This window comes from Trichosurus vulpecula, chromosome 3 (genome assembly GCF_011100635.1).
Source record: "Trichosurus vulpecula isolate mTriVul1 chromosome 3, mTriVul1.pri, whole genome shotgun sequence".
Classification (NCBI taxonomy): domain Eukaryota; kingdom Metazoa; phylum Chordata; class Mammalia; order Diprotodontia; family Phalangeridae; genus Trichosurus; species Trichosurus vulpecula.
Genome location: NC_050575.1, coordinates 318,646,432 through 318,672,521, shown reverse-complemented (window position 1 = coordinate 318,672,521; position 26,090 = coordinate 318,646,432). Strand labels below are relative to the sequence as shown.

Genomic DNA, 26,090 nt, shown 5'->3' with positions numbered 1-26,090 from the left:
CTGATTATTCTAGAAGAATAGCCTATTAAGAAATGAAATGACAAATGAGTGAAAATTACTGTGCATCATTTTCGTATGGTCAAATTCTATTATGTGACAATAGCTAATACTATTATTAATAAAACTACTGTCATTTAATGACAGCTAATATACTTAACAAAACAGCTACTAAATGAGTGAAAATTACTGTGTATCATTTTCTTATGGAATTAAATATGTATAAATATTATCTGATAGAAAAGCTATTATTAATATTATTTAATAGAACTATTATTTAATAAAATGGCTATTACTTAATAAGATATCTACTACTGCCATTATCTAATAAGACAGCTACTACTATAGTATTTAACAAAATAGCTACTATAGTGAACATCTTGCTGTATTTTATCTAAATGTAAAATCATCTGTATCCCAAATACAGGCACAGTTCCTGACTTGAACACATTTAGCCACCTGACGAACAAAAAAAAGCCACCCCAGCTGGGGTAAGCTTATAATCTGCCAATGCTCATGAGATTTCCCTCTCTTTCTAGACTGCTGCTGCCTGTGGGAGGAAATAAGAGGAAAATAAATCCCTAAAGCTGCTGTAGAGCCTTCTTCCTTCCCTCTTCATTCTCCAGCCAGTGTTTTGTACTGACCTCACACAAATCCTCAACCTTGTGGCACTTCTCACCCTCAACAACAGATTCCTTCTCTGGTGGTAAAACAAACCATGTTCCTTGAACCTGCTTTCTCTTCAAAATTTTCCTTCAGTCCTTTGTACCCAGACTTTATTAACAGCTATACAGCAAGCTTTCTCTGCAGTGCCAACAAGAAAAGGAGATGGGATGGGGCTGGAAAGATAATGTGTGGTGTTCAAGAACTGGCTGCAGCCTGACTCCTAAGCCATGTCTCCAACTACTCCCCTTCCCAAGCCCTCTTCTTATGCGGCCAGCAATCAGCTCTGCTCTTTCCCAGGCATGGCAAGTCCTTTCATGCCTCCATTTTTAGACTGTTCCTTCTGTACGAATGCTTCATAAACCCTGAGAAAATACATTCTGTAAGTCTGTCCTTATAAACAAGATTCAGAGAATACACGTACTATATTACAAATAACATTATGCAGAGCTTAGAAATACATTTGTTGAACAGATGACTACACTCTAAACTTCTTAATAGGAGCATCTATAGGCATTCATTTTCTTTAACCTCTCCCTATCACCACTCAAACTGTTCTAACAGTCAACAACTGCATATATATATTTTTAATAGGATTTGTAATTTCATTGGTGTAGGAAGTCCCAGGGAATCCTGTCTAGCACTAATGCAGAAAAGAACTTGCTGTACAGTTCAGAGCCTTGGAGCATGCACTGTGGGGTGGAGGCGGGCAGAACTGAGCCATCAAGTGACTTGTCCAGGGTTATGTATACAGCATGTGGTTAGAGAAGGCACCTGAGACCAGGTTTTTGTGATGCTGAAGCTGCCTATCTACTAAATGATCCTGCAAAGTATTTTGCAAATGTTATCTCACTTGCTACTCTTAACAACCCTGAGGCAAGTAGTATAGGTATTATCTTTTTTTTTTTTCTTCTGTTTCAGAAATGAAGAAACTGAAACTCAGGTTAAGTGACTTGCTCATGGTCACACAACTAGTATATAAATATATAAATAATATAAAGAGGTAAAAGTGGGACCTGGGTATCTCCTGACTCCAGTCCAGCACTCTTTCTATTACATCTGGCTGCCTCATAGGTACCTCTAATAACAGAAAAATACTATTCCCACAATCACGGATTCCACCATTAAACCAACTGTTAAACAAAGACTCTGTTGTGGTAAAGCTCAGGTTTAACAAGAAGCAGCATCACACTTAAAAAGAAACATGCAGAATAAATGTCAACATAGAAACTTAATTTAAACTATACTATTCAACTTTATGGTTAAAAGCTTTATTTACTCAATGAGAATTCAGTTACTGGTACCATTAATTTATACCACATTACCAATATTTAGTGAAGTTACCATCATGAACATCAATTACCCACAACTCTTGAAATATTTTAATTTTCTGATTGTAATGTGACTAGCAAAACAACTCATTTAAAAATAGTTTAAAGTTACTTATATGACAACTGAAAAACTGATACACAAACATGGTAGCAGAATTAAATGATATAATGAAAATCAGATGCAAGATGTTTTTCAAAATATTTTTGCCCAAACTATTGGCTTTTATAAGTTATAACTAAATGAAAAATCTGTAAATACATACAGCACAGAATTCTTCAAAGGATATTCTTCCATCTCCATCCTTATCTGCATTAATTATGGTTTTGTCTACAATTTGTTGTAATTGTGTATCTTTCAGATTGTTCCCCACCATCATCTTCAGCACCTGGAAGAGCTCCCCATTGGAAATATAGCCATCTTTATCCATGTCATAGATTCGGAAAGCAACTTTTAAAAAATAATGAACAGTCAATAGTCAGTATCACACACACACACACACACACAATCATTAATATTATACAAAAAAATCTAAAGGATCCCTAACTATAATGTTTTTAAGAAATTTGAAAGCAATTTAATTGCCAATGCTTATGGGTTTAGTTCTAAGGCCCCATGTACGTTAAGTTATTCTACAAATGCTACTAGAAAGTTTTATTATATTTCTATCAAAAAATACATTCATCCATGTTCACTAGGCACAATGCATCAGCAAAAACTTAGAACTTTTATCTCAGAATATGAAAGTAATGTATTTCTTTCATAAAAGTTGAGGCTAAAGACTTTTTAAAAAACAGTTTATACAACAGTAAAACTTGTATTTGGATCAACAATTTGTAATATTTTGAAATATGATATCCACTACTCCAAGTAGTTAAAACATTAAGTATTGTATTAGAACTGACACTATGAAAAATATTTAGATGACAGAGTCAAAGTTTTAGGAAAATGAAATGTTGTCTGCACATTTCTCTAGCTAAAAACCAAAATAAGTGGAAAGTGGTACAGCTGAGAGGAAAAGAAATCCACTTGATCCAGAGTCATCAGAACTCAATTTAGGTCTCTGCCTAATACTGACAACCTGGGCAACTTTGGACAAATTACTTCAACCTCTTTCGGCCTCCATTTCCTTATCTGTAAATTGAGGAATACGATCTCTGAGGTCCCTTCCAGTGCTAAATCCTATGATTAAAAGTGTTAAATACTAAGTCCCTCAAAAAATCCTTGACTATGATTTTGACCATTACATCTACACCAAGACTTGGGCAGTGAAGTTTTCTTTGTTTAAAAGTATGTAATAAGTACCATATATAGTATATGTTACATATTTTAAAAGCAGCTACTATAATATGAAAAAATAAAGATACTTACACCTTAATTTCTGTTCTTTATCTCCTTTGACACTGAACTGAGAAACTCCTTCAATGAATTCTAAAATGTAGAAAGCACAAAAACAGCATTTATAAATTAGAGGGATATATTGTTTTCCAACTGAAAAATAAAGATTATTTTACATATTCATGAAATAAAGGATTTCTGCCCATTTTCAAAATTGGAAAATGCCCTCAAAAATAAGTGCACTGTAATATCCATGGAAGGAGTTATGTTCCAAAAGCTGTAGCTTGATTGGTTTTGAGTAAGGTCATTGCCTGACATTTTCACCACGATAGTAAGCACAGGAATACATGACACCTTGCCTAACAAGAGCTACCCCAATAGAGACAATGGTAACTATTCAATTCAGCTCCTACTATGTGATAGAGAGACTTCTTAGCAATAATAGGGCCCTCAGATGCTCCTGTTGTAGATCCATTGTGCTGATGGCATCAAACCTCAAATTAATATAGCAGCGGTTTCTCAATTAAAAAGCTAGTTTTTTAACAACAAAATGATGATGAATTTTATAATCACAAAAGATACGGAAATGTCCAAGTTTTCATAAAAATGTAGGACTAAATTTATAATGTATCTATTAGTAAAGCAATTGCAGAACTCTAGCAGATTATCACTGTAGGTAAAATAATCCTGGCTAAGGTAATACATGTGCTTAACTTCACTAACTGCAGTGCATTTAAAATTTCACACCATATATTCCCATAAGCTACAATTGACTTTTAAAGTTAATCAAAGTTGAAAGTCGTTTTTTAAGCATGAGAAAAACAACTTGATCACAATGCTTACTAAGGCATTTTGAAGGGAGCCAAATGTCAGTGTTCTTATTTTCTTCAAACTAACTCTGTATTCATAAACTTCCTAACTCTTACTGCTTTAATGATATTTTAATAAACTGTCATAAATGAATATATTCTGGTCCTGACATGTATGGAAACTGTATTATTGCAATCTGGATTAATAAGAACAAAAAGACTTTTAAAATGTTAAGAACTTTGTCAACACAAGAACCGTAATGAAGAGAACACATTTCTTAAGATTCCATGTTAAAACTAATTTCTTACCTTTGAAGTCTACTTCTCCATTTCCATCTGTGTCAAATATATCTATTACTCGCTGAACTAATGGGTTCTGCTGCAACTCAGGCAAAGACATGAACTCTTCCACACTCAAAGAACCAGAGTTGTCCAAATCAAGCTTCTTAAATCTCTTTCCTAGCCTTTTAATTTCATCAGCATCAACTAAAAAAAAAAAAAAAAAAAAGAAAGGTGGCAGATGATTAAAAAATCAGTTTTACTATACTAAGTTTATCACAGAGAAAATCACTTTTTTTTTCCTGGCAGTTTAGTAACTTAATTTCCAATTATGACATGACAAGCATATGCTTTAACTCCACTTTCCTATAATACCCCTCTGATAAAGTCTAAACAAGTTTTAGAAACAAATTTCATTACCTTTTTTTTTGCCAATGCCTGCCATAATTACAAAACGTGTGCTTCAGTAACAGTATGTAGGAGTCCCTAGGACTTCACAGAAGGATTTAATAATGCTTATCTTATCTTGGTGGTCATGTGGCTTTCCACTAAGACAACTAAATCCTTTATGCTGTTTAAAAGCACTATCTCTCTTATTCTTAATCTAAACAATTTATATACAGTAAAATCATTCAATTTCAATTCTTTTTAAATACTTCTCCTTTAAACTAATAAAGAGCATATCATGTCGCCGGTATGGTACAGGGAAAGAGCATGAAATTTTTAAATTTATTTATTTAACATATTTGGTTTTCAGCATTGATTTTCACAACAGTTTGAATTACAAATTTTCTCCCCATTTCTACCCTCCCCCCCACTCCAAGATGGCATATATTCTGGTTGCCCTGTTCCCCAGTCAGCCCTCCCCTCTATCACCCCCCTCCCCTCTCATCCCCTTTTCCCTTCCTTTCTTGTAGGGTGATATAAATTTCTACACCCCATTGCCTGTGTATCTTATTTTTTAGTTGCATGCAAAAACTTTTTTTTTGTTTGTTTTTGAACATCTGTTTTTAAAACTTTGAGTTCCAAATTCTCTCCCCTCTTCCCTTCCCACCCACCCTCCCTAAGAAGTCGAGCACTTCAACCTAGGCCACGCGTGTATCATTATGTATAACCCTTCCACAATACTCATGTTGTGAAAGACTAACTATATTTTGCTCCTTCCCAACCCATCCCGCTTTATTGAATTTTCTCCCTTGACCCTGTCCCCTTTCCAAAGTGTTTGTTGTGATTACCTCCACCCCCATCTGCCCTCCCCTCCATCATCCCCCCCCCTTTTATTTTTTTTTTAATCTTCCTCCCTCTTCTTTCCTGTGGGGTAAGATACCCAACTGAGTATATATGGTATTCCCTCCTCAGGCCAAATCTGATGAGAGCAAGGTTCACTAAGAGCATGAAATTTTAGGCAAAATTAGCACTGGATTCCAGTACAAGTTCATGAACCAACTAGCAGCATGACCGGAGGCAAGTCGCAATTACAATTTCAGACATTTCTTCTATAACAAGCCCTATAGATACATCATCTATCTCTCCTTGCTTGAAAGGTCTCCAGTGAGGGTGACCCCCGCCTAGGAAGTTCATTCCACTTCTGGAGAGTTCTGATCTTTAGGAACTTCACAGAAGTTAAAAGTCATCCCTGACTCCTCACTCTTACTCCCATATCCAATCTGTGGAAAGTCTTGTCTATTTTACCTAATACATCTCGCACAAGATCCTGTTCTCTTCTGACACTGCCGTCACACTGGTGCAGGTCCTCCCCACTTCACGCCTGGATCATTACAATAGGCTACGGGTTGTCTTGTCCTGTCTCAAATTTCTTCAGGAAGAGATGAAACCAGTTCATCCTCCACTCAGGTGTCAAATTTATCTTTCTAAAATACAGATCTTAACCATTTCATCCTCTTCCCATTTACTAAACTTAAGTAGCTCCCTTATAACTTTGGGATCAAATATAAAATCCTCTGCTTTTTAAAACTCCTCATAACCTGGTCCCTGACCACCTTTCCAGTCTTCTGTACTTTATTCCTACCCTGTACTCTGCCACTCTGTGGTACACTGGCCTCCTTGCTGTTCCTCTCATGAGTCACTCTCTCTTGACTACAAGTATTTTCACTGGCCACTCTGCACACCTGGGATCCTCCTCCTCCTCCTCCTCATCTTCACCTTCTGGCTTCTTTCAAGTCACAGCAAAAATCCCACTTTCTAAAATAAATCTTTCCCAATCATACTCGATGTGAATGCCTTCCCTTTGAGAGACGGTCTCCAATTTGTTCTGCGTATCATTTGTCACCGTTGTTTGCACGTTGTCTCCTCCATTAGACTGAGCTCCTTGAAGGCAGGGCTCAGCACAGTGCCTGGCACACAGGAGGTGCTTAATAAATGCTTTTTGACTGACTAAATCATAGATTCAATTCTGGAAGAGATCGTAGGAGCATCCTTATTTCACAAATGTGTAAATAGCCTTAGAGAAATAAAATAACTTACCCAAAGCCACACTGGTACTAAGTCAGAGATCCAGGATCTGAGCCTAAGTTCCATGATTCCAAATCCAGCATTTTTTTACACTGTACTATGCTAACAACTTGAATAGTATGAATAGCCCCAAATCCAGAAGGAGAAAAAGCTTTTCCAGATGTTAGTAACAAAAAATAACTTACAAAACCTATGTACTTTATTAGAAAGTAGCAGTCACCACCTCCATGTTTGGCTTATGTTTACAAAAAAATTATGAGAGCTGGTTGTCTTCCATGCCCCATTTCCCTTTTCTGACCTAGATTTTAAAGAAGTAAAACAATAGAAGTGACTGAAACATATTAGAATAAGCAAGGCAGCATGGGTCCAGAGCAAGAAATGGTCTGAATATCTTTTTTACCTTAGGAAATATGTGCTATATATTTTCATAGAAAGAGATTCATAAAATAAGTTTTAATTTTGGCTATGGAATATTCACATCTATTCTAGCAATGTGATCACTTGGTGCTCAATTGTTCATATGTAATATTAACTGCTACATCAGAATAGTCATTCCTAAAAGTTTGTGATTTTCTTTTTTCTGGAAGGGGGGGCACCATTCCCATCACTAATATTACTAGAAGTCTTCTCTGACATTTTCAGAATTTGATTGGTTGTTGGAAAAGGAAGACAAGAACAGAAATGTACAATCATCATTTAGTTAATGAAAGTTTGCAGGGCATCTTCACTGACCATCCCCCATACCTAGAAAGCTCTCCCTCCTCAAGGCTTCCTTCACTACTCAGCTAAATTTCCACTATCTAAAGGAAACTTTCCCCAGTCTTCCTTAAAAAATCTTGGTGCCTTCCCTTTGGGATTACTCCCAATTTATTTTGTATAAGGCTTGTTTCAATGTTGCCTCCCCTATTAAACTGTGAGCTCCTTGGGGACAAAGACTGTCTTTTTACCTTTTTTCTTTTTGTATTCCCACTACTTAGCCTGGCATAGACACTTAATAAATGCTAGTGAATGACACCCCCTCCCCGTTGTGTTTAACAATTCTGCTTTTAACACAGTAATTTAATTGACGGCTAGTGTCCTTTCTGAGGCTGGCAATGTATTATTTTGATAAGGATCAATGCTTTATTCCTATCAGAGATATTGCTCCATTGCTAGAATTTATATATACAGCAATGATAGAGTTAGTTGGTGGTAGCACTATGACTATGGTAGTAACCAGAAAACAGTGAAATTTTTATGACTTTCGGCTTTACAGCTATTCCTTGCTGTCACTGATATAACGTCTTCTATTAAATGTTGAGCTGCCAAAGAATAACAAAGCCTGGTACATGCCCAAAGATTTTATAGCAGTATGACACAGACATCATCCAAAATTTATTAACATCCTGACCAACAGTGAAAAGTCTAGATAAGACCCTCTAAAGGAGGGGTTATTTTAACTTTTTTATCATACACCCCTTTGGCAGCCTGAGGAAGCCTTTGTACCTCTTCTTGAAACAATTATTTTGTTGCCTGCAATTCACAACAGCAAAACTACAGATGTAATTCCATCCAAGTTCATGGACTCTCTGGATATTTATATACATATTCCTTTGTCCATGCACTCCCAGGTAAAAATCCCTGAACTTAAAAAAAAAAGACTTAAGAGGACAAGGGAAGGCTAAGCTTATCTTCTAGAGTCAGTGGTTACAATGTGGCAATAAGTCTCTCATAAACCGTTAAGATCCAAAGAAAGCCCATCCTGTCTGAAAACTTGTTTGAAAGTCCAAAAATCAAATTGAGACTTTCTCTTTGTAGTTTCCAGTAATGAAACAAGCAGTTCTGAATATGTTTCAGATATGTACAAAGCATGATTAAAAAAAAACCTTACTACTATCCTTGCAATTACATAAAAGCAGAAAAATTAAGTTTATTAAGATTTCTAATAATTTCCTTATTTAAATCAGTAAACTTAATTAAGCAGACTTTGTGGTAGAGTGAAAATATAAAAGAATATCTGTCATCTTCAGCAAATGGGTGTACCTTCCCAAGATTTTATCTTTTTTGATGTTATGATATGCCTATACAGTAAGATGTTTTGTCCTAAAATGGCTATTCTCCTTTTTTTGAACAGGTTTCAAATTTAAAGTTATGCAAAGGCTTGGTCTCCAGATAAGTTTTTTTCATTCTTAAGGTGGGGTATTTGGTAGTAAATATTCAACCAAAATAATGCTTTATCAATCTGGTAAAGATCTATTATAAGAATTAAATTTAGCTACAGCTAAGCTTTTACATTTGCCCCTCAACTCACTTCACATACCCTCCTCAAAGACACCTTAATTGCCTGAACTCACCTAAATACACAAATCAAGATGCAGTTCATGCATCATAATACCCCTTCTTTTCCAAACCTCAAAGGCAGAAGCTACAGTTAATTTCAAAACACTGATAACTTAAAATGTGATTCCTAGTAATGTCTAAATTTAAATAAAATTCTACCACAATACAAAAATCTGTTTGCACTAAGTTCATTTCTATGGCATGCTAACAACTATTTATAGAAAGTCTTATTCGGGGCAGTCTTATTAGGATTATCCCATCATTTAAAATACTGATGTTTAAGAATGAAAAAATTATTTCACTAAGTCTGAATGTTCTGAAATAATACTGTGTAAGTCTCCTACTGCAATGATTTAACCACCTATCCTCTAGCTCTGCATTTTTGTTATTTCACTCTTTCAGAGAAATATAAAATAATTATTTTAAATGTTTCTTTGATTTTCAAGTATCTTACTTAAAATTATAAAGGGAAATAACCTATAGAGGCATCTTGTATCTACCTCCCATGCCTTAGGTTGTTAGAAACGCTGGCATCATTCCCTCAACCCCAGATGACTCATAGACAGTGAGTAAGCTTACATACTGGGTTGGCTATACCTGAAAATTACACACCTTAGGAAACAAGAAATTGCTAGATTTGGTGAACAGGCCTGCCCCAGGGTTTAAGAGACCAGGGTTCAAGTTCAATCTCTAAAAGAAAAGCATATATGTAGGGCATCTCCAAAATGCAAAGTTTTCCCCAATGAGCAGAAGAGACTAATTGTTTCACTCACTCAACAATCACTTGAACATCTATGTGCTAGAGGCAGATAACACCACAAAATAAGAATTATACTTCTATCCCTCAAGAAAAATTTGCTTGAATATCAATTTGTCAAATTAGGTTTAGTTGCTGTTCAGTGATGTCTGATTCTTCATGACCCCATTTGGGGTTCTCTTGGCAAAGAGGAGAGGACTGGTTTGACATTTTCTCCTCTAGCTTATTTTACAGATGAGGAAACTGAGGCAGAGTTAAATGACTTGCCCAGGCTTACACAACTACTAGCAAGTGTCTAAGGCCAGATTTGAACTCAGAAAGATGTCTTCCTGACTCTAGGTCTGGCGCTCTATCCATTGGGCATGGTTTTTAGAACAAGTTCTGCAATATATTCTTAGACCACCTGTACTTAAGCACAGGCTAAGGAGGTTTTTCCCAAAAAACTTTAGAACAATAGTGAACTTTTTTTTCATATTGTTAAGTACAATTCCTACAAAAATTAACTAACAATTTTTATTAAGTTTCATTTGTACATCACTTACATTTACCAATGTTGTTCCCCCTTTGCTTCCTGGAAGTGAGGGGTGGAAGAGGGGAACAATCATTTATTGTTGCTGTCAAATTGTTTTGCAGTTGTGTCTGACTCTTCATGATCTCATTTTAGGGCAAAGATACTGGAGCGGTTTGCCATTTTCTTCTCCAGCTCATTTTACAGATGAGGAAACTCAGTCAGAGTTAAGTGACTTGCCCAGGGTCACACCGCTAGAAAGTGTCTGATGAGTCTTCCTGACTCCAGGCCTGGCACTCTATGAGGTGCCTGCCATGTGCCGGGCATTCTGCTAAAAGCTATCCTCACAAACACCCTGCAAATTAGGTGCTATTATTATTACCATTTTACAGTTGAGAAAACTGAGGCAGACAGAAGTTAAGTGACTTGCCCAAGGTCACTCAGCTAGTAAGTACCTGAAGCTACATTTGAACTCAGGTCTTCCTGACTGCAAGCTCAGCACTTTATTCACTGGGGCCTCTAAGCAGCTAGAGGGTCATCTCTTTTAAGAAAGAATAAAAGAGAAAAAAAAAGTTCAAGAAAGCTAATCAACCCATTGAAAAAGGGATATTATATAGTGTTTTATTATGTATTTTATTTAATATATATTATTCTATTATATTATGTATTATTATATAGTATTCTATATTATTATGTATAATAATATTATATGTATATAATATATAATATATGGATATTATATAGTATTTCCTGTACAAAATCCACCCACCTCTGCAGGGAAGGAGCTGCCTTTTCATATCATTATATCCAGTTACAACAGCTTTGTCCTTGCTCTTTCCATTTAAACTCTTGTACAAGTCACTGTGAATATTCTTTTCCTGGATTTGCCCAGTTCACTTGGTATCACTTCATATGTCTTTTCACGTTTCTCTGTATTGGTCATATTCATCATTTTTTACCACATCTTTTTTCAAAAAATAAGGTGGTTTTTTTAAACGTCATTTATTTTTTACATATCACTATTTTTTGCCCCTCCCTCTCCCAGAGAGCCATCCCATGTAACAGACAGTATCCATTTACATTTATTGTTGTAGTCATTGTACATAGTTATCTTGGTTTTGCTTTACTTTACTTTTCCTCAGGTCATGTAGCTTTGAGGCTTACTAACACCAATTCTTACAGTGCAGTAATAATATTCCATTATATTTATGTTATATTATGTGGGGTTATTCCCCAAATAGATGGGAAATGCCTATCTACCACTTTCCACTGACTTGCTATCACAAAAAGTGCTGCAATAAATATTCTGGAGTATATGAGGACTTTCTTCTTATCCATGGCTTCCTTAGGTTGTAAAACCCCAGGGATGGAGTATCTAGTTCAAAGGGTAAGGACATTTTAGTCACTTTACTTGCACAATTCCAAAATAACTATAACATTTCACACAGCTCCACCAACAAATGAATTACTGTGCCTATCATTCCTCTCCAACAATAAATATTGCCAATTATTATCATCTTTGCCACTTCATAGGGTATGAGATGAGGGCTTTAATTTTTATTTCTCTTATCAGTCAATTTGGGCATTCTTTAATGTGGTTATGAATACTTTGCAACTCTTCCTTGAAGAACTATCTGTTCATATCCTTTGACCATATGCGTATTGGGGAATGGCTATTAGTCATATATATATATTTGTTAATTGTTTGTATACCTTGAATACCAAATACTCCTAACAGAAATATGACTACTTTCCTTCTTAACCTGGGTATGTTAATTTTGTCTTTCCCGGGACTTTTCAATTTTATGTAATCAACCTTACCTATTTGATCTTTTGTAATCATCTCGATTTCTTGTTTGGTTAAGAATACATCTCCAACCACAGCTGTGAGAGGTATATGATATGCTTTTAACTTTTTAATATTTTTAGTATTCATAGTTGTCTATAAATTTAGAATGCATTGTAGAGTATGGTGTATGATGTTGGTCTAAGTCTAACTTCTGCCAGATTGCTTTCTCATTTTCCCAGCAGTTTTTATCAAAGAGATCTTTCCTATTGAACCCTGGGCTACTGAGTTCCATTGTCTCTGATTCTCCTTTGTCTAGTAAATCTTTGTAATTGAACCTCAAATCCTTTGTGTGTGGTAGATCAACTCCCAAATACTTTATGTACTTCGTAGTTAAATGGAATGAGATTTCCTTCTCCATTATTCCTTCTTAAATTTTGTTATTAATATAGAAATACAGTTGATTTCTGAAAGGTTACTTTGTAGCCTGCAACTTGGCTGAAGTTTTTGTCTATTCCCTAGGACTTTCAATATACTATCAGATCATCGGCAAGTAGGGATAGTTTTATCTCTTCATTACCTATCTTTAGGCCTTTAATTTCTTTTTCTTGTGTTATAGTTGTTGCTAGCATTTCTCTATTTCAAATAATAAAAGGGAGAGTGGGCATGTTTGCTTTATTCTTGTGTTGACTGGAAAAAGTTCTAAGGTATCGCCATTGTATATGATACAGCTGGAGGAATATTTTATGCTGCAGGGCTGGGCCAATAAAATAAAAATGAAAATAATACCAAAGTTAATTCAAAACAAATTAAATTACTGAAGGGACACTTTAGAGAATTTGATAAAACAATAACAAAATTCATTTGGAATTCCAAAGTTGTATTTCTTAGATAAACCAATGGAATATGTTTGACAGGATTGTTTAAAATTTTTTTTAGTTAATATTCATGAATTGGAATAGTTTTCCTTCTATTTTATCTTTCTCTGGTTTAGGTATTAGGAATACATTTGTCTCATAATTGCATAGGGTGCAGTCTTTATTAATTTCTGAGAATAATTTGCAAAGTATGTGTACTCAGCGTTTTTAAAAGTTTGACAATTCTCCTATGAATCAATCAGGTCCAAAAGGTGCCCACTCTCTCTCCAACCCCAACTTTTGGTCATTTCTTTACAATTCTTTTTTGAAACTGGGTTATTTAAGATCTCTATCTGGTCTTCTGACAGTGTGGGCATTTTATATTTTTGAAAGCATTCCTCTATTTCTTTTGTGTTCTCAGTTTTGTTAGCATATAACCATATAAATAGGTTCTGTTTATTCTTTTAATTTCTTCTAGTTTCGTTGTCATTTCATCTTGCTCATCTGCTATTTTACTGATTTGATTTTCTGCCCTCTTTTAATAAGATTAGCTAATTGTTTCTCAAATTTATTTGACTTTTCGCCAGCTTTTAGGTTTTTTTAATTAATCATTTCTATGGTCTTTTTGGTTTCCAGTTTATCTCTAATTTTAATATTTCCTTCCTTGTGATGGTTTTAAGTTTATTGGCTAACTTTTAAAAATGCATATTCTGTTCAACAATTCTTTTTAAAATTTTGTTAATGTTGTCTATTTTTTTATGTTTGTAGAGATATGATTTCTCCCCTGAGGATCATGCTACATCCCCCAAATTCTGGTATTCTGTTTCATTATTATTTTCTTTCACATAATTATTTTGACTCACACCTTAACTTTTCATTGTTAAATCATTTGGTTCTGTCTTTTGTTTGTGGTCCTTGAAACAATGATTATTTTTATTGTGTTATGTTCTGTATAATTTTTGTACTATTCTGTACTATTTCTGCCCATTTACATTTGTTTTCAATATGTTTCTGGCCTAACATATGGTCCATTTGGTGCTGAGAAATATGTATTATTCTTTTGCAGTTCCATTTAGACGATGCCATAAGTCTTTTAGCTCCAGTGTCTCTAGCAATTTGTTCATTTTTAAAAACACAAAGGAAGACTGAAGCTTCCTGTCACTATTGTGTTATTGTTTATGTATTCTTGTAGTTCATTTAATGTTTCCTTTATGAATTTGGGTAGCAAGGCAAATGAAGCATATAAATTTAATACTGACACTTGTTTGTTGATTCCTTTCAACATAATGTAGATTCCTTGTTTATCCGTTTTTATTTTTTGGAATATTTGTTTTTGTTTTGTCAAATAGCATAGCGGCAAATCCTTCTTTTTTGGATTTGCTTAATGCACAGTAAATTTTTTTCATCCCCTCAATTTTATTATACACGTCTGTAAAGAGTTTTTTTTTTAAAGCAACAGATTGTGAAGTTTTCTTATCTGTCACTCATTTTTATTTTACTGAACTGTTTAATCCATTCATAAAGTTATGAGAATTAGGCTTATATTTTTTTCCATGTCTTTTTTTTTTACAAGTTATGATTTTTCCCCCTCCTCTGCTGCAAACACGTTTCTTCAGTCCTGGTAAGCTTAATCTTTTTAAGGTGGTTCTATTCCTACTGGCTCTCTTCTCATTCCCACCCTCCCATTTGTTATATCTTTCCTTTTGGAACTTTACTTATTAGCTCTTTCTTCTTTCTATTCCTACTGGCTCTCTTCTCATTCCCACCCTCCCATTTGTTATATCTTTCCTTTTGGAACTTTACTTATTAGCTCTTTTTTCTTTCCTGCTTTTTTCTGGATGATTCTTCCCCTCTTTTTCTATTAGCCAAGTATATTCTCTCTTTCTCTACTTTCCTTCAACTAGTCCTCTAAATTAGTTTTCAACATTTCATTTTTTTTAGATCCTTTCCAGAGAGGGCTTCTCTCCCTTGCTCTCTTCACTATCCAGCCTCCTTTTCTGTCTACTCTAGACCTTCATTCTCTGGACACATCAGCCTTATAATTTAGTTCCTTTCTATTCACTCCATTCTTCATGGAATCCAAACTTCTGTGGTACCCTTTCTGTGTTCTTCCCTCTAGGCAGTTTCTGTCACTGCCTTATAGAATTTACCTCGATCTCACCATCTCATCCCTTTTTTCCCTTGTCCCTCACTTTCAGGAAAAAAAAAATGGCAGTTCCTGCAGGTGACAGAGTACACTGCCCCCTGGCAGGATCCCACCCCCTTCCATGTTCTTGATTGTGCACTTCAACACTGACCTACAGCCTTCCCCAATCACCTTCCTTTCCCATTTGCCTCAAAAACTCCTCCATTGGTCCACTCCCTCCTACTCCACCAGGTGCCAGTTGCCCACAAGACTTCTAATTCCCTAACTCCCTCCCCCCTCACCCCCATTAGGATGAGTGGTCTTCATCAAACCACAAATCCTTGTAGACAATAGTTGAAAATTTTCTGTTTTGGGGAGGTTTGAGAGGTCTTGTGGATTAGAGAAAATGTCTAGTCCTCCAAGTTGTGAAGTCACATGACCCAGAAGTTCCTCAATATTTCACTATGTTCACATGTCCTGATTTATTAAGCCATTCACTAATTTATGGGCATCCACAATTTCAGGGTTTTGCTACTACAGAACTGCTACTCTCAAAATTTTGGCATATATAGAGACCTTTCTTTTTATTGAAGATCTCCTTAATATTGACTATTCTCATATCTTGTCCTCTTTTTCCAACTTGCTACATGTGAAACAAAGCCTCAGAGTTGTCTTGATTTACATGTCTTATTAGAGATTTGGAGCATCCTTTCAAATGGTCATTAATAGTTTACAATTCTTCTTTTAAGAATTATTTATGTCCGTTGCCTGTTTAGTCAGACTTTGAGACTATGGGATCAGCTGCCATTTCACCCTGAACTTCCCTCAGCACTTAGGACCCCCTTTACCCTGGAACATTTCTAAACCAAGCTAACCCATTTTCCCACAGGAAAGTTCTTCCCGGGGCCTCCATTTTGGAGAAGGGCCCAGGCCAGCCAACTTCCACCATTCCCTTTCCATGGTTGCATCTGAATTTCTGAACTTTCACACCATTCCCCAGGGTAGATACCCCACCTCCTTCAATTTCCTTTTCCGTGCTGTCTTCCCCCAAGATCAGTGCCCTGGAGAGCAGGAAGTATTTTTCTTTATGCCTGTATCTGTATTACCAGTGCTTTAACACAACACCAGGCACAAAATAAGCACTTAGCGAATACTTTCTCTCTCCCTGCCTATTCTATTTGGGAATGGCTTGTGGTTTTACATATTTTTATTACTTGCATGTAAATCTGGGATATTAGAGCCTTTTCAACAACATTTAATACAATTTTTCCTGCAGTTAATTGCTTCCCTTCTTAGAAAAGTAAGCTCCCTGACAGTATATTTCATTCTTTAGATCCATGGAACCTATAGCACAGGGCACTTAGCCAATGCTTAATAAATGCTTATTGATCTTAGGTGCTCTAATTATATTCATGTAAAAGTATTTCAACGCATGTAATCAAAATCATCTGCTCTATCTTTTATAATAGCCTCTCTTCTGGGCTTAGTTAAGAATTCATCCCCTAAATGTAAGTATGTTTTTACATAAATATATGAAAAGTATCTGATTTGGGTCTATATTGTTTTATGGTAGAACTGTTAATTTCCAGATCAAATATCCATTTTGAATTTAGTTGCATACTTTGTCATGAGACAGACAACACAGTGCAGCAGACAGAAAACTGCCCTTCAGAGTCAAGAAGCCATAGGTTCCAATCTTGCCTCTGGATATACATTGGCTATATGACCATGCCCAAACAACATGAAGACTAAATTGCAGAACACTGATGATCTACACTAGTGGAGGAAATTTCCTCACTAGGAACTCGCCAATGAAATCACAGATTAAAAAAAAAGTAAAAGTAGGGAGGAAGAGCGTGAGGAAGGAATTTGTTAAGTATTTATTACACGCTAGGCACTGTGCTAAGCACTGGAGATAGAAATATAAGCAAATAGCTAATACCAGCCTTCAAGGAGCTTATATTCTAATGGGGATAAAGATAATACACAAATGGGGAGCAGGAAAGCAGGGAGTAGAGGGGAATGAAAGTGCAAGAACGTTGTTTTGAATTATGGAAGTCAGGGAACAACAGACTCGGAAGGGAATGAAGAAGACTGGCTTGGGCCTCTCTACAGAATGCTGGCTCCATAAAGATCGTGCCAATGAGAGAAGGGTGAAGGCCCTATAGAGGGATATTCCGGGTTGAAAAGTTGGCAGGGGTGGCTGGATATTCCAGAGTAAGGAAGACTTAGGCATTGAGGAAAATTTCAGGATGAATCCTTTTATGCCTATGCTTTGTAAGCTTTTAAAAACAAATGAGTGTTGTACTTTTTCAAATGTTTTTTTTTTTTCTGCACTCACTGATTATAATCGTGTGGCTGTGAAAAATAACATTTGTTTTTAAAAGAAACCAAATAAATGTTGACAAAAGCAAGATTAACTCAACAAATCTTATCCAACATAGCGACTGCAAGCCAGTGATTATTATTTAATACAATGTATAGATGATCCTTGTTGTTCATCCTCAAAGAGGACCGTGACTTCAGGAAAGTGATGCTGTGACTTGAAATTAATTAGATTTAAGTGAGGGAGAGCTGTGCAAGTCAATCTGTCTCACTTTCTCCCATTCAGTCAGTGCCTGTCAAATCTTGATGCAGGTATGATCTGTCACCATCACTGTGTTCAGTACTGGAGGCTCCATCAATGAGTTGTTGCCACATCACAAGCTGCCTTCTGCATTTGATAAGGAAGTATGTAAACATGAGGTTCATATGATCACAGGTCTAGACCTGAGAGGCCATCTATTCTATTCTCATTTTATACATGAGGAAACTGAGTCCCAGAGAGATTAAGTGACTTGCTTATTAGGCCATTCTGCTGCTGGCCACTTTCCCACTTCAGGATGAGAACTTTCACAGAGACATCTAGAAACCAAGGCTGGAGGAACAAATCCACTCAGTTTTGGAACTCCTCCCCTGGGGGTTTACCTGTCCTTATTGATGAGCAAGTACAAACTCACCTAGCCCTCTACAGCTGCCACTTTCATATCTTATCTAGCCTCCACATATCCCCTTAAGTCATATTGTCATGTGCCCTGTGGCAATAAACATACCACCTTTTAATCCCACTTTCCATTCCTTACTTTGGTTACAGAAACTGAATCAATACTAATATTGCTTTAACAAAGAATGTGTCAAAGGACTGTCCACCCTATGGATCAACTTATCATCTCTGTGGCTCGGCAGACTTTAGTCTGCATTGATACTGCCTGATACGTGCTACAACACAAACTCATGGGGATGGGGGGTAGAGGTGGAGTGTGCAGACAAAGGTCTCATGTGTGTCCTTGAATTTCCAGTGCCTGGAACATAGCACTTTTAAAAAAAGTATTCATTTGTTATATTTCTAAATATCCTTCATTTTATTGGCTATAATTTGGTTTCCAAAAAACCTTCAACTTGAAAAATTAAAAGAATAAAAATCATCAGTTAGTTGTTTGAAATTTTCAACAATTACCTTAAAATATTTTCTGTAATTTTTTAAAAATTGAAATAATACAAATAAACTCATAACCAATTTGAAGGGAAACTCTGTAATAGCACCTAATACTAGTACAAGCAAAGACAGTTTAAATAGTATGGAAATATAGGAATACAAAGTAAAAAGCCCAAATCCAGAAAATATGATCTACTATACTGATCACTGGGTTCCACAAGTGCTGTTATTAATACGGAAAAAAGACCACTATGTTTGCTTTGTATAAATGCTTTAGCTGCAAAATTGTATGAAGCTTAATAAATTGAAATAAGTACATGCATAAGACAATAGAAATTTTCCAAAGAAAATTAGATGTTTTTAATAAACAAAAATAAACTTTCAAACCAAATCCATAACGTCAAACGGACTGTTTGCATTATATAAGGTTGCTTACAGAATTGCTAATTGTAAAAATGACTCATCGCAAATAATTATATGTGGCAGTTAGGTGGCATAATGGATAGAGAGCTCTGGACTTAGGAGTCAGGAGGCCCTGAGTTTAAATCTGGGCCTCAAGACCCTTACTAATTGTGTAACCCTGGGCAAGTCACTTAACCTCTGACTACCTAAGTTTTCTCATTTGTAAAATGGGGGAAAATAACATCACCTTTATCCCAGGGGTACTGTGAGGATAAAATGAAATAATGTTTGTAAAGTGCTTTGTAAACCTTAAAATACTATGTGTTAGCTATTATTATTGTTATCATTATTATATGTAAGGTGGCTCTATATGGTTCTACTTGGAAATAGTACAGCAGTGAGAAGGTGAATTTCCAACATGTTTGAAGATCTGTGGAAAAGTTAACTGAGAAATGAAAATCTTAGGTTTTTTTTTGCATTTTAAGTAGATATAACAGATGAAACAACAGATGTAATTACATTATGTTGTTGAAACTGACAGTAAGAAGGATTTGTTACTTTGCTAGTATATTGCTAGCAATGCAACATCAAGAGAAAATTTCAATATAACTGATAGATTTAAAATATGAAAACGAGAATGTGGGAGAATTACACTGGACTCTACCCTGACAGTGATCAATCAATATTAGGATAAAATGGTCTACATGCACTAGTTAAAAATTTGGCTCCTCACTGCAATTTGGACATACTATATGCCTCAAAATTACTTTTATTGAGAAATGAGACAAATGGCATATTTGATTTCATGTGAACAAGAAAAGCTAACAGACTGGTCTTGTGATAGTTTTGAGGAAACCATGTGCTAGAAACAAGCCTACTCAATCATATAATGATTTATAAATAAACTATAAATGTAAAAATTACAAAGCAGTGAGTAAATATCTGTATGTTATATATTATTCTTACTCTATGATTATGATTTGTGTGTCATAAATGGTAATACATCTTAATTTTATTTAAATGAAGAGTTAAAATTATTTGTGTAGATTACTTTATATAAAATGTGTGGGGGTGGTTACAATTTTATTTTAAAAAGGGAAAAATCTCCACATAAAGTTTGGAAACCATTTGGTTAAATGCTGAGGAACAGATAACCACCTCTTTGGCATAACCTTTCAGTCAAGTTTTCCTACTACTTAGGATCACAATCCTTCCCTTTTAAAACAGATGGAAAAGAAAAAACAAACCTCACCCTTCTTGACTCATCTTCTGACTCAGAGATACTGTTTTTATGCATGTTCTGCCAAATGGGAACCATGTTCTTTCCACGTTTTATAAGAATTAAGAGAGTGATTTTTAAAAACCATAGCTCAAACTAATACCCATATATTTAACTTTTAGTTAGTGTATCAACCTCATGTACAGAGTTTCAGAAGGCTGAAAAATGTGAACTAGGTTCTAGGCTATTATGAAAGCCATTACAACCAACTGGTTATTAAATTTTAAGGAGACGCTGAAAACAAAAGGAAAATGGTTAAAATTAAGCATCTTTTTTCCTCAAAAATACTCCAATCATAGACTAAGACTATCAGCAAATATCTAGCTGCAGGGCCAGTAAGGATTAAAAGGAAGAAAGTGTACACGGATGAACTTCTTAGTCTCTTCTAAGAGGCAGCATAGTTCAGTGGATAGAGTATTAGACTTGGGAGGCAGGGAGATGAGTTTGAATCCTACCTTACTTACTAGCTATAGGATCCTGGTAAAGTCACTTAACTTTTCTCAGCTTGAGTTCCCTCATCTGTAAAATGGGGATATAATAGCACTTACCTCATAGGGTTGTTTGTAAGGTACCAAATGGGTGAACACATATAAAGCACTTTACACTCTCTAAAGTGTTAAAGCTACTGCTATTATTAAGAATAGTATAATACGTAGCTGTTAGTAGCAATTTGTTGATGAACAGGCCACCTAGATAATATTAAATGGCCAAGCTGTAAAGAAATTTAAAGTTCTGAATACTTTAAGAGATTTGACTAAGTAATTTAACGATAATAATGATGATAGCTAGAAAGTTATATAGCACATACTATGTGGCTGGCACTGTGCTAAATTCTTCACAAATATTATATTTGCTTTTTATACTGTAGTATCCATGTTAATACATATAATCCTAACATGTAAGATGGATTCAAGTCAACCAACATTTGTTAAGTGCCCACTATATGCAAGGAACTGTGCTAAGAACCACTGTGGATTCAGAAACAAAAATTAAGCAACTTCTATTCTTAACAAGTTTCCATTCTTAGGGGGATATAACACATGCACACAAATAAGGAAATACAAAATAAGTCAAGAGGAAAAGAGTATTAATAACTGGAAAGAGGAGTCTAGATTAGTCTCCTACAGTAAAGGTGTTACCTGAGGTGTGTTTTGAAGGGGCAAAGATATCAATGAAATACAGACAAAAAGGGTGCCCATTCCAGACATGGGGGTACCATACAAGCAAGGCATAGAAGTAGGTGTAGGGACAACTAGCAGGCCAGTTTGACTGGAATAAAATACTTGAAGGAAAGTAAGATGAAAGAGGACTGAAAAGGTAGGTGATGGCCAGACTGTGAAAGCCTTTAAATCTAAACAAGAGGAGAGGCAACAAGGAACTACTGAAGACTTTTAAGTAGAGATGACATGGTCGAACCTGTATTTTAGGACTATCCATTTGGCAGCTTTATTGAAAATTGATTTGACAGTTCTGACAGTGGGGACAGACTAAAGGCAGAAAGACTTGGAGACTACTGCAGTAGTATAGAAGGGAGGTGATGAAGGCTTAAACTAGGGTAATAGTTAATAAAGAGAAGGAACAGATGTGAGAGATGTAGTTGAGGTAGTATAGACAAGATAACAGCTAAAAGGCTACGGGGGTAAAGGGAGACTGAAGAGTCAAGGAAGACCTTGTTTTTGCAATGTCCTTGAGAGTCAAGATTTTAATTTTTTTTTTCTCTCTAGCACACAGTACCTGGCACTTAAAAGGCATTTAGTAAATATTTATTGACTGACTCCAAGGCTACAAACCTGAAAGACTGGAAGAATGGTGCTATTCTCAAAAGAAACAGAAGAAGTTACAAAGGAGATTGAGTTTGGGGGACAGGGTTGGTGAAAAACACTTGAGTTCTGTTGAGTTTAAGATACTTAAGGGATATCCAACTAAAAACATCTAATAGGCAGCTATAGACATGGAAATGGGGCTCAGGAAAGAGAATGGAGTAAGATATACAGAGAACTGGAAAGAATTTGCATAGACATAATTAAACGCATGAGAATTTACGAGATCAGTAAAAAAGAAGGGGTAAGGTAAAAAAGATGACTGCCTATGACAGTTCTCCCGAGGCACTGACATTTGGAGAAGAGAAAAGACAGGGAGACATGGATGACGATCCAAGAAAGAATACTAAGAAAGACCAGAGAGGGGGTAGAACCAACAGAACAGTATTATGAAAATCCAGAGTGGGGAAAGAATACTTAAAAAGATGGGATGGGTAAACAAAATCAAATGCTGCAGGAAGGTCAAGAATGAGGACTAAGATATGTAAGAAATTTTATGAAAAAAGCCAGTCATCACTAGATTAATATAGTATTTGAAAGGAATGCTGAGTGTCTCTAGTAAGGGAGAAAAAACAAATAGATTCACACATCTTACAAGCTGAAAGAGAAAGCAGACAGGGGCTACTTCCTCAGGGCAACCCCTATCCTAGGGCCTCACCTCAAGGTAATCTTCAAGCATCCCTCTCCTGGACTCCTGTACTTGTGGTCAGACTATTCTCAGCACCACATATACACTCTACTTAATTATATTTGTCCTGGAGGGGCAAAATTTTACTTACATTTTCAGCTAATAGAGATCTCAAGAAATCTGGTCCAGTCCCATGACCTCAGGAGGGTACAAGATCATTAAATTTTAAATGTTAAAAGGCCTAAACCTTAGGAGGAAAGCTAAATTTCTCTTCTCTCCATCCAAAATAGGCCTAGTAGAGAGAAAAACAAACAAAAAATACTTCTCAAAAAAGAATGTGTGTGTGTGTGTGTGTGTTTCACATTTCTTTTTTCGGAGGCAATTGGGGTTAAGTGACTTGCCCAAAGTCACACAGCTAGTAAGTATCTGGCACTAGTAAGTGCCAGATCTGAACTCGGGTTCTTCTGATTCCAGGATTGGTGCTTTATCTACTGTGCCAGCTAGTTTTACCCTTCTTTCTTTTTTAATGACTGGATCTCTCCTGTTACGCACATAAGCTTGAGTATTTTTTTCATTTTTTGTACTTGTATTCCAAGCCCTCAGAACAGTGCTGGTGTCTCGTCAAAAGTTAACAAATGCTTATTGATCTATCAATTCCTACCTATTATCACCTTTGCCAATTTTATGGGTAGAGGGTGAAACCTTGATTTTTTAAATGTGCATTTCACTTATTTTAATGCTTTGGAAAAATCTTTCATAAGGGTGTGTGTGTGTGTGTGTGTGTGTGTGTGTGTGTGTGTGTGTGTGAATTGCCTGTATATCTTGGTGATCTAATCCTCATAAAAGATAGTCAATGGGAACATTCCCCTCCACTCCCAATTAACAATGTTCCTTCTTATCCTAGCTGCACTGACTTTGTTCATAATTTCCTTCTCTCCACTTATAAGATTTACATGAAGTTCAAATAAAAACTATGTAAAGTGCTTTGTAAACTAAACCTATGACAGCTAGCATAAGTACGTTTGGAGAATCTATTTTGTTTTACTGAAGATGAACTCTATAGCCACCATAAGAAGCAAAACATGTACTCAATACAGATGTCCTCTGTGCCAACAAAGGCCATCAGTAAAGCTGAAAATATGAACTCTAATTTAAAAAATAAGCTTGAAATGTAGTCATAATATTTCAGAGGCATCAGAGACCATGTAAATTCAAAATACTTGTTTTAAAGAAACTCAGGCCTTGGGATTTATCCAAAGTCCCACACCTGGTTAGTGATAGATGAGAGATAAGAACCCAGGCTTTCTGGCTCCTAGTGCAATGCTCTTTTAACAATATCCAATAAAGCTTCGGATAAAAAAACAAAAACAAAACTGTGGCTATAGAGCCGCTAGGGGGCGCAGAGCTAATGGTCTCAGAATCCTCATTGAAGATGCTTAAAAAAAAAAAACCTCAAAAAAATCCAAGTCTGTAAAAAGTCTCTCAGAAACCAAAGCACTTAAAGATTGGAAAACTTTATATGCCATATAAAATATGAAAAAAGCAAATAAGAAGTTAATACAGAAATCTATTATTAACTAAAAAGCCATATTTTGTCACATACTTTGTGACCTTTAAGCTTAAGGACATTTATCTGAAGTTACAAAATACCTTCTTGAATTCATAAAAAGTGTTTCCTAGAAAAAAAATTCTAAGAATTAAAATATATCCTATCATTTATCAAGCTAAACTTCACTACACATTGGGAAATGTAAAATATGTAACATTTCCAAACTCTAAAATACTAACACCTGATAAACACATTTTTACAGTGCAAGAGGTAATGGGATATGATTATAAAGGAGCCTTAGAGATCACCTGCCCCAATCTTCTCATTTTAAGGATAACTATGACATCATTTTCCGAAGATACATCACCAATAAGTGGGAGAACTTGGGACTGGAACCCAATATCCTGCTGGGAATAAGGGCAAAAGTCTAATTCCAGATGCCTGGGAGTCAGATGGTGGATCTCTTTAACTCAGAAGTTCTCACCTGCAATGGGCTATTCTGTTTGGATGTCTGCACTAAGTTTCTCACTGATATGGTGAGGGGTCCTGGGTTGTGCTACCAGGTTGCTTGGGAGTAGGGGGGAGGTAATCTAGGTTGGAAATGGAGGACGTTACAACTCTTGGGCTGATCAGCAGTGCCCACTAAGACCGCATACTTGCCTGTGCAAGATAGGGAGGCCCAGTCTTTTAAAGGGAAGCTAGGTGGTGAATAGAGCACTGAGCTTGGAATCAGGAAGACCCTTCTTCATGAGTTCAAATTTGGCTTCAGAATAGGGGTGTGGCTGGTGGAATAAAAGGGCCACTACAAGAGAGCCATGGGCAGCTTGCTGGAGCAGCAGATAGAGTGCTGGGTCTAGAGTCTGGAATATCCTCCTTTGTGAGTTCAAATCTGGCCTCAGACACTTACTAGCTGTGTGACCCTGGGCAAGTCACTTAACTGTCTTTACCTCAGTTCCTCATCTGTAAAACAAGCTGGAGAAGGAAATGGCAAACCACTCCAGCATCTTTGCCAAGAAACCCCCCAAATGGGGTCACAAAGAGTCACACACAACTGAACAGCAGCAGCAGTAATTTTTTAGAGAATGGAAAGAAACCCAATGTCTCTAATTCAGTGCTTTTTTTCCAGCACACCACTGAACCCTAAAAGGACAAGTAATCATGGTTAGTGACACCATAAAAAGTATTAAAGTCAACGAGCATTTATTAAGTGCCTATGTGCCAGATACTATGCTAAACTATTCTGAAGAGAATACTGATTTTGATTTATAGATGATTTTGGTTTTTTAAATTAGTACTGTAATCTCAACGAGTGTAGCAGATTATGATATGAGTATAATTCTAATTTGTAAAGTAATAAACATTCAGTCTGCTTTCCTTAGTTTTGGCTGCTGACCTTCCACAGATGCTTATATAAAAAGGGGGGGGGAGGGAAACTACTTCGAATATCTAACTAAACGTATAATTTTAATTTTTTATAGAGTCTAAAAATTTAGTTACAAATGTACTAAACAGATTTAAACAAAGGTTCATTATCAGCTGGCTATGTGGGCTAAACAATTATTTCCATTATTAAAATATATGCAACAAAAAGAGACTTTTCTGATTTGTTATTTTTTCTTTAAAAAAAAAAGTTAAACACAGCAAGCATTTATTAAGTGCCTATTATGTGCTAGGCTCTGTGCTAAGGATACAAAAAAG

The 26,090-nt window shown here is 35.9% G+C and overlaps 1 protein-coding gene across 1 annotated transcript in view; it reads right to left on the bottom strand.

The window, feature by feature from the left end:
• Positions 1-26,090, bottom strand: part of PPP3R1 (protein phosphatase 3 regulatory subunit B, alpha) — an 88,595-nt gene that overhangs the window by 2,467 nt on the left and 60,038 nt on the right. Inside the window, exons 3-5 of the mRNA XM_036751373.1 lie at positions 4,446-4,622; positions 3,361-3,420; positions 2,255-2,439 (exon numbers count right to left, since the gene is read on the bottom strand). Of these exons, the coding sequence (XP_036607268.1) occupies positions 2,255-2,439; positions 3,361-3,420; positions 4,446-4,622 (422 nt within the window). The remainder of the gene's footprint in view (positions 1-2,254; positions 2,440-3,360; positions 3,421-4,445; positions 4,623-26,090) is intronic.